At 45.7% G+C, this 9,518-nt stretch overlaps 2 protein-coding genes across 2 annotated transcripts; both read right to left on the reverse strand.

Moving 5' to 3' along the window:
- Positions 1–328: 328 nt before the first annotated feature.
- LOC123060877 (zinc finger CCCH domain-containing protein 3) lies at positions 329–4,220 on the reverse strand. The gene is made up of 5 exons (XM_044483742.1): positions 3,949–4,220; positions 3,757–3,839; positions 3,480–3,558; positions 2,917–3,012; positions 329–1,290 (listed from the first exon to the last, which is right to left on the reverse strand). The coding sequence occupies exons 1-5, from the start codon at positions 4,082–4,084 to the stop codon at positions 1,187–1,189; spliced, it is 498 nt and encodes a 165-aa protein (XP_044339677.1). The 5' UTR covers positions 4,085–4,220; the 3' UTR covers positions 329–1,186.
- Positions 4,221–4,959: 739 nt separating this feature from the next.
- On the reverse strand, positions 4,960–8,963 carry LOC123060876 (glycogen synthase kinase-3 homolog MsK-3). The gene is made up of 12 exons (XM_044483741.1): positions 8,730–8,963; positions 7,808–7,990; positions 7,619–7,711; positions 7,315–7,374; positions 6,810–7,082; positions 6,652–6,726; positions 6,364–6,561; positions 6,211–6,261; positions 6,022–6,117; positions 5,861–5,944; positions 5,634–5,736; positions 4,960–5,499 (listed from the first exon to the last, which is right to left on the reverse strand). Exons 2-12 carry the CDS (start codon positions 7,916–7,918, stop codon positions 5,423–5,425), a joined length of 1,221 nt encoding a protein of 406 aa, XP_044339676.1. The 5' UTR covers positions 7,919–7,990; positions 8,730–8,963; the 3' UTR covers positions 4,960–5,422.
- Positions 8,964–9,518: the final 555 nt, after the last annotated feature.

Below are 9,518 nucleotides of genomic sequence, written 5' to 3' on the forward strand. Positions count from 1 at the left end.
AACAGATACCTCCGTCGTGCCCAGAGCACTAGTATATAGTGTAATGAACGGATGAAGATGAACGATCTACTGTATGAGGTTTCTCGAGGGCAGGGCATACAACAGGTACGCCCAATGAACGGATGAAGACGCACGATCTATGAGCTAGTACACTGTACCAATCCAATCAACGGACGAAGAGAATTTGATTAGGTAACAACAGCATATTTACACGCCAAAACCATATGCAGAATAAAGTAGAATCTGCACGTAAGGTATGTGTTAAAAATCTTCCTTTTCGAACCTAACAGCGAAACCAAAATGTTAGATGACCAAACATTTGACAGGGTGAGGAGAATTAGCAGTGTTTTCCAAAATATCAGCACCAACCACACCCCCAAACGGCTCACCTACAGCCTAACAAAACAACACAACAACTGTAACACATATCATAAGCTTTCTGTGATCGAAGGGAAGAGGAAAAGAATTCCTCCCTCACGAAACAGATGTCTTGCAAGAAATGCAAATTCACCTGAAACCAGTAAGAAAAACGAGCACCTGAGTACACGGCTCACTATTTATATGTACCTGCGGCTTGAGCATTGTTGCTACCATCATTCCAAAGTAACCAGCCAGCAGCAGTCCTCATCGATCTATAGATGGCTTCCCTCCTGCTGCTGCTGCAAGCCATCATCCGTGGTGCCGACGAGGGGCGTCTCGGCACAAGGGAGGTGCCAGAGGAGGTGAAGCAGCCCAAGATGTTCTCCCCAAACCCTCTGTTGGAGCACAAGGGATGCAGGCTCGACGACGACGACGTGGAAGAAGAACGGTGGCTGGTTGCCTGCTTGCAGTGGCCCCGGACCAATCACCAATCAGCTTGGATGCAGACGATCTGATCTCATCGATCACTTATATTCATAAATGGAGTGCCTGTCAATCTCGAATGAAGATGGCTGGCTCTGCCTTCCAATGTAGTTCTTGCCTACATTGCCTAGGATAAAGTATTTTGTGTCTGAACAAATGTTGGTTGATTTCTTGCATGGCTAGTACAAAATGTTCAACATAACAGAGCTATCTCACTGCCAATAAAACTCTATCTGTATACAGGAAGCAAGAACTTGTTATTGGTGAAATTTCTTTCACACATTTCAATGGCCGGTCAAATATACAGCATCCCAAATGATCAACATTTCAGACAGGTGGCAATTCAACCCCAGTCGACAAAAGGAAGTGGAGGATAGCCACCTTCAGGGGGAGGTTGCAGCGATGGAGGTAAGTTGCCCCATGAAGTGTGGCCTGTTAGTATGTTTCCTGTGAAATGTGACAGAAATAAACGTAGCATTATCAAATGGAAGCTCATAAAGAGGTTAAGTTCAACAGCGAGCCAACAGGTGGGCTTCAACAGGCTCAAGCCTGCCCTAGAAAACATTTTTTTATTACTAGAGCACTCCGGTCTGAGCCTAGCTCCCCAGCCCATCTAAAAGCCCATTCACCATATAGAAGATGAAAAGAATGCAGCAGTTAGCCAGGCCAATAGCTTCACACGCACAAGCACAGCACCACGCGACTCGACGCAGCCAGACAGCCACGCCGCTGGAAGGACAAGCCGCCAAATATTTATTTGTCTAATTCTCAAATTACTTTGCTACGTCAGTAAACTATTAGTCTACTTCATGATCTATTAATTGATTTAGTGTCCAATATAATTTGTTCGCAGTCCCCTCAATAAAGAAAACTTGTTCGCAGATTTACAAAAATGAAGAGAAAGAGTATGAGCATGCACAATTTTTACACAAGCAGTTCAGTTATACCCTTGCCGAACCTGAATTTGCCCCAGCTAATGTGAACCCAGATCCCCTCCCTTGATTTCTGTGAGCACATGTCGTTCCCAACTACCAGTGCCTAGGGTTCCCTCCACGCCGACACCTTAGTCGCGCTCCTCTCTTCCATTTGGCGGCCCCGTCGGTGGCCAGATGAGTGGGGACCTGCCCTTTTTTTGTTAGCTCTAGTAGGTCTTGTTTTCTCTTGGTTTTGGGTTCTCTGGCAGCTCAGCGAGGTGGTCGCGGGCGACGATGGTGTGTTGGGATAAAAATTGTGCTAATTTGGACAGATGACTTGCGGTTGGGCACTTGACCTACATTTCTATATTTTCTATATTTTGGTTAAGAAGGCGTTGTAGGGAAAGGCTGCATACTATAGACCCAAAGTGGTCGGACCCTTCCCCGGACCCTGCGCAAGCGAGAGCTACGTGCACCGGGCTGCCCTTTTTTTGGTTAGAAGGCGTTGTACAATAGCCGTAATAAGCAACATTTCACACCAATACATCAATACTCTCTGACTTTTTATTGTTGCTTCTCTAGTATTGATGTATTGGTGTGTAAATTCATAATACATTAGACAATATTTTCAATGATGATACCAATTTAGTTTAGCTACCATAAAAATATTTAAGCCCACCCTCCATCTTCTTCCTGGATTCACCACTGGTTAAGTATGATGAAACATCTATGAAGCTACCCTGGTAAGAGTTGCCTTTGTAAGCATCAAAATTCATTGCTTTGGAAAAAGCTCCCAAGGATATGACTAGAAGAAGCTGACAGCAAATTGTTAAGTACTAGCATATTACTAAAGCACTTTAATATGTGGTCCATTATCAGGCAGCAACAGGCGGACCTGCTTGCAATCGAATTGCCTCCAAACATCTAAATAGAACCTAATTACTGATTTGGAAACGAGGCAAATGGACCCGTTAGCATGCAAATGGTTATATTCAACAATTTTATGCCACGGGTTCTATCTAGAAAATGACAACTGAGGCATGGAAAATGTGATGAGCAGATAGCTTGCTGCGTATCATAATTTTTGTTTTCCAGTGGCTGCCACAAAATAAAATCAAGTAATATGTCTGGCAAGAGTCTCATGCAAGAAATAGATCACCTGAGAAAGAATTTCCTTCCACCGCCGGATATCCAACAAAATTTGGTTGAGTTCCAAGAAAATTAGACTGTTGCCCCATTGCTCCTGGAACAGGCCCTGAACCATAAAATGAATTCAATACATAAGGCCTGCCCAAGGAATAAATTCAGTACAAAATGAAGTATCTAGCGTGCCAAAATACGTAGCCACGAATTGCAACTAACAATTCGAGCATAACTCGCTCATGTTAACTCTACGGGAAGATGAATACTAGTACTAGTCCACAAGACTATAAATACACCTCAACGATTTTGTAGGCATACAGCTATCATTTCATGGTAAAAGTAAGTGAAGAACGGAATACTGCTTGAATCTCACAAAAGTGTAGCAACCAAACAAAAGTCTACACAACTATCCACCAGAGAACCCAAGCTGAGTCGCTTAAGTCAAGTTTAGCATTGTGAAGCAAGTTTCTAGGATATGAGTTGCATCCTACAAGCCATACATCATGTAAACATATGAATAATTCATTCACATCAAACCCATGCTAGGAGTACCAGAATAGCATCTGAAAGTAAACTGACCAGACGGAGCTAATGCCGGGTTCACAGCATGTGGCTTCGGATGGAAGTACCTGCATGCATCCCCAAACTTGCATGTTCCCTGTAACATCATCAATCAAGAAGCTAACTGAACAATGGTGCACTGAGTAACATCATCCACAAACCATCGCGCATGAACAATTGACCTCAGATTCATCTTGGCACAGCCACGCGTAATGCAGAATGCTGTAGCTAAACTAGTACTCCCTCTGTAAACGAATGTGGTAGGAATTAAGAACTGGTAAGGAAAGGAACGTGCCGTGCGGACGAAGTGGTTGCAGACGCCCTGGCCGAGGATCGCGCCGTCGGGCTGGAGGAGGGGAGATGGGCCGCCGTGGGACTCTGCCGAAGAAGACGGGTTTAGGTTTAGGGTCAAGAATGGGAGGGGGCGGGCAAGGTGTTCGAGGGAATGCGTCATAGGCCTTGAGGAGGGAGGGGAGGGGGACGTAACCTTGGCGGCGGACGGAGTCGTACCAGAGGGCGCGGGCGCGGTGGTGCTGGGCGCCCTGGAGGTGGCGCCTGCGGGCGGCGGCGGTGTCCTGGAACTCCTTGTCGCAGTAGTCGCAGTAGTACTTGCCCAGCGGCATCTCCTTCGTCTGCACCTTCGGGCTTCAGCCGCGTTTGCAATCAGAGATTTCGCGAGAGTTTTCTGACAGTTTCTAAGCAGTGAGATGTACTTATCTCTCGATCTTTCTTTTCTAAAATTCGTCCATCCAAAACTCTCTCGCTAGAGCCTCTTCCTATAATCACGTCATGTTAGGTTCGCTAAAGCAACTTTCCTGCAAATTTCTGAAATCAGCATTTCATTTGTATAACGGGAGTATCCATTTTATTGTTTTTATTGTTTAACAAACGAGGCTGATTTTTTCTGCTTGCGTTTGTACTGTGTTCAAAACTTTTCTGCAAAATTCTGATGTATCTAGAGACATTTTAACTTTTTAGTGTTAGGAACTCCATCCATCACTTAATATAAAACTGTTTTTGACATTGTGCGAACATAATACCAAGCAAAATTGTAAGACGTTTTTCACACGGCCAGTGTCACAGGTCAAAAATTGTCTTATACTCCCTCCGTCCCAAAATATAAGAACATTTTTAACAATGTTAATGTTCTTATATTTTGAGACAGAGAGAGTATAAGACATTATTAAAATTGTTCTTATATTTTAGGACAAAGGGGATATTAAATTACAGAGGAAATATATTCTAGACAAATCTAAGACGACGGACATTAATTTACCAAGGGAGTACATTCACAGCAAAATTGGGTATGCTTCCAGCTTTTTCCGTTCAGAACGTTCGGAAACTTGCCGTGTTATTTCAAAAAAGTTAAGCCCAACCGTAGAAGACTGTATAAGCAAACCCCACAGCATAAGATTGAACGACTGAGTTGCATACATTACAGCTTCATGCAACAGAGTGAAAGATCAACTATTCAAAATGAGCTACAACCAAAACAAGATGAACACAAATCATGGCACGTTGCAACAAACGACTCAATAGGAGACAACAAGTACATAGCACCACTGCAGTAGCAACAGGTAGCCTTCAACAACAGGAATCTAAAACCAGGTGGCGGTGTCCGACGAGCAAGAAACTAGGAAAATCTTGAGGACCCAATACTAGGATCAATTACCATAAATACATTCATACTTCTCTAGAACATATTACAGATCAGCCATGGCAATCCCAATTCTCAGGCGAGGGTTAGTACAAGGGAGGATGAACCGGTTACATTGTCAAGCTTGCATCGCAGCATACTACTACTCAGCTACACAGGTCAACAGGGTGGAGTGGTCATACATCACGTCTTCCAACAACCATAATAGTTCATCATGCTCGCATGCTGCCCAACCAACATCCCCAGGGGAAATGTGGCACTTGTCGATGCAATTCCAACGACTCGTGCGACAAGCATCTCATAGTCACGCATGGGAGCTCTGCTTTCTCGCATGATCTGGGATCAATTTTGCCGCAACATCCGCTGGGATTCCTTTCAGTTCTGAGCACAAACAGAAAGCGAAAATAAGACTAGGTGTTGAAAATAAGACCAGGCAACAAATTAGATATTCAAGTCTAACACAAGTAATCACTATGATCCCAGCCACCACAAATAATCACTGTTGCATTACTTACCGTTAGGCTTGAAGTTAAAAAGAGGAGGCAGAAAGCGGCTATTCGGAAGGCGGGTACCCGGGTCCCGAAGCTCATCAAAGAAGGGGTGAACAAGTGCCTCAACCTGGACAGCAAGTTAATAGAGATCTTAGTAAAATACCATACTACACAAGATCATTGCAAAAGAATTGTATGAGTGCAGTATTCTCTGTGTTTCAACCACATGATGTGCATTCTAATATACTTACAGCAGTGCATCTTAGGTTGGGCGAGTACTGGAGGAGCCGAGAGACTAGATCAACAGCTTCAGGTGGCATCCTTTTATGGAATACCTACAGATTGCACGTGTTAGTAGGCTGATATGCACCAATACCTAACAGTATATAAACAGCACTACATAGATTTGTACCTTGTGCCATGGGTGTGCTTTAATCTGTGGGAATTTGAACTCTGTATAATTTGGGTTCATGCATTTAATTTCTTCCCTTGTAGGGGTACCAAGGACCTGCAGCAAATGATCAAATTCTATGTGATAAGAACTTTTGCCTGGGAAATAAAAAAGACAACCGATTGCTAAGCACTAGAACTGTTTAACCACCTTGATGATTTCAACAAGCTGGTCCACACCACTTTCACCAGGAAACAGAGGCTGTCAAACAAAATGACCTTGTAAGCCATTATGAACTAACAGTATAGTGCTGATTTGTTAAGGGCTACATTCAAGATGCACAAAGAAAAGCAAGCTGCTTACCTGCCCTAGCATAAGCTCAGCAAGAACACATCCAGCAGACCAAATGTCAATGGCTGTAGTGTACTCAGTAGCACCAAATATGAGCTCTGGAGCCCTATAGTATCGGGAACAAATGTATGATATGTTTGGTTCTCCCTTAACAAGAACTTTTGCGCTCCCGAAGTCACACAGTTTCAGCTGGTGAGTATGTGGGTTTACCTACAGTTATAGTTCAGAAAAATCAATCCACAGATAAAAACATGTGATTGATTTTGAGACCAACAGAAGATGAGTAAGTTCTCAGCATACCAAAAGATTCTGTGGCTTGATATCCCTGTGGCAAACTCCAATGCTGCCATGAATGTAAGCCAGAGCCCTACATATCTGTCAAAATAAATAAATATGGGATTAGCAGACGCCCAAGTATAACGCGGTACCAAAAAGAAAAGAACATACAGAAATATTACCTGGTATGTATACAGCTTCACATAGATTAGTGGCATGCGCTGGTTCATCTTGTTGTAATGCTTGACAACACGATGGACAGTCTCAGGCACATACTCGAGAACCAAGTTTAGATACAGTTCATCCTTCTCAGTTGTAGAAAAGAAACAATGCTTCAGAGCTACAACATTTGGGTGGTCAAGCAGGCGCATGGTCTGTAGCTCACGGTTCTTGTAGCGCTTATCCTGAAGGACCTTCTTAATGGCAACAGTTTCCCCTGTCTCCAAACATTTAGCCTGCAAAACGGACAGATTAAGGTTATATGAGACACAAGCTCCATGTACACCCAACATTAGTATATAGCAATCACAAGAAAATCTGTTATGGTTATATAGGATATCCTAAATGTATAGATAGTTAGCTCAAGACAGGAATACAAAAAAACGCCTTCAGAGTAGATTCATGCGAGGCAATAAGAGAGCTGGCTGCCAATAAATAATAGACAAGCCTGAGGTTGTTGCAACTAACCTGGAATACAATACCAAATGAACCTTGACCAACAATCCGCTCAGCCATGTAGCTCACGGTCTGCAGGTACATCCAAGAACAAGATTATTAACATGAAATAAGTCACATAAACTATTCAGCTCAACAAACTATTCTAAGAAAGGTAGCATTAGCAGAGATTGACAATAATGAAGGCATTTAGGACATTTAGCACGCCACAATTATGTTGTTGGCCCAACGATCGAATCATGCATGCAGGCAAACAGATGAGAACAAAAGGCTGCTGATCCTAATCAAATGTGACATCATAGGAACAAACAGTCACCTGTTTGGGCTGACCATTTTTGCCACCAGTAGTTGTGACAATTATGTGTCCAGTCTCTGTTCCCTTGCCATTAATAATAGTGGCTTCCACTTCCTGCATATGTCATTCAAGCCAATCGTTAGGATTAAGTCGTATTTTTTGGAAATAAAATAGACTGCAGAAGACCCATCCAGATGACGCTTATCTGACCTTATCATCTCTTATCTTCAAATCGTTCATCTGATCTGGTAGCTTCTCAGCACCCATGCTGGTGCCTCTGCTGTTCTTGTGCCCAGACGGAGCAACCCCTACTGAAGCCATCTGTTACGGAAGCCAAGAGACGCCGATTCAGCAGCGCATCAATTCACAGAAGCAGTAGGTGTTTTGGTGTATCTGCAAATCGAATGACCAACATCAGTCATACGAGGTAGCAACAAAATTCAGAATAAACACGCCAGATGCAATTCACGACGGTTAAACACGAAATGTGCCTAACTAGCATAGCCAATTTGAGCGATGAAACGTTTATTTGGCCTAACTATTAGGTCTGCGCTCGGCGACCATGTTCTCGGGGAAAGCAGCTTTCCGCTCGAGAAAGTGGACCTGAAATAACGCAGCGAATGCATCTCATCTCTTGTGCATCTGTTTGGAGGGCATCAATAGATGCAAGGTACCAGCCTCTCAAACAATCACTACTACTGGGTACGATTTGACGGCGTAAATGATCTAGCTAGCAGTAAATAGCAGAAATATTTTAGCATTCGTACGAGTGCTCCCTGCTGACTAAACACCGACACAAATCCAGAACACACGCCGCCGCACCACATCCCTCCTAAGAAGCAACGCGTCGGAGAAAATCAGCTAATCTGCGAGGAATCCTCGCGCAAATTCCCGCAGAGATCGCAAAATGGCCTTGGCTTCCGTCAGGAAAAGGCGCGGATCCTGGCAGAGTCGTAGCCAGGTCACCGGAACGAACAATCAGCACGAGAAGCAGGAAGAGGCCACACGCTGCGCGGACTCAACAGCCACGGATGGATGGACCAGAGAACGCGTCTTCCCGGAGGACGCAAAACCCAGCAGCAGGAAGAACCAAATCGGCGAAGAAGGGGAAGGGACGCGCCGCGATTCATACCTCCTCCTTGCCGAGAGATCGCTGGATTCTCGGCTACCCCGCTCGCTCCGCCCTGTGTTGCGGCTGGGTTGGCTTCCCCCTTTCCTCTCCCCTCTCCCCTCTCCTTTCTGGTTGTCGGGACGCAACGAGATAGCAGTAGTAGTACTAGTCCAGCACCACCGGTGCGAGTGCCAAGGCCAAGGCGGAGGGACGACGCAGCGGCCGAAATGATTTGTGCCTGCCCCCCGCCTGCTGCCGAGGGCAGTCAAAGCAACCCACCACCACGGGAACGCGCGTCACCCGCCACGGCCCCGCCCGCCTCTACGCTCCCCGACAGGTGGGCCGTTTTCCTTAAAGGTCCCACACGTCGGGGTCGTGGAGCGGGTACGCGTCTCGGGGCGCGTGGGGGCTCGGGATCGATGGATCCATTGGGGTTTGGTTGGCCACGCCTTTTGACCGGTCAAATCCGCGGGGCCCGCAGCCTGGACTGGACTGCCTCGGTGGGTCGCCCTTGCCGCTGCTCGCCTGCTTTATCGGCCCTCTCGCCGACGCGCGGGCCCGGCGTCACATGGCCCGCGGGATAGCGAGGGGAAGTGAGAGGGACGCGTGACGGGTGCCGTGTGCTGCCAAGGTACTAGTACTCGCCCTATTTCCCTTTCTTTTCACCGCGTCAGAGGACCGAAAGATTCGAGTAGGTCATGGGGGAAATGACGGGGCTGCCCCCGCCATTTCCCGCTGCGTCTGGTCTGGGTTGGGTAGATCTGGCTGGGGGTTTTGGTTTGGTTTGAACTCGGGGCGGGCTGGTGAACG

Source organism: Triticum aestivum, chromosome 3A (genome assembly GCF_018294505.1).
Source record: "Triticum aestivum cultivar Chinese Spring chromosome 3A, IWGSC CS RefSeq v2.1, whole genome shotgun sequence".
Taxonomy (NCBI): domain Eukaryota; kingdom Viridiplantae; phylum Streptophyta; class Magnoliopsida; order Poales; family Poaceae; genus Triticum; species Triticum aestivum.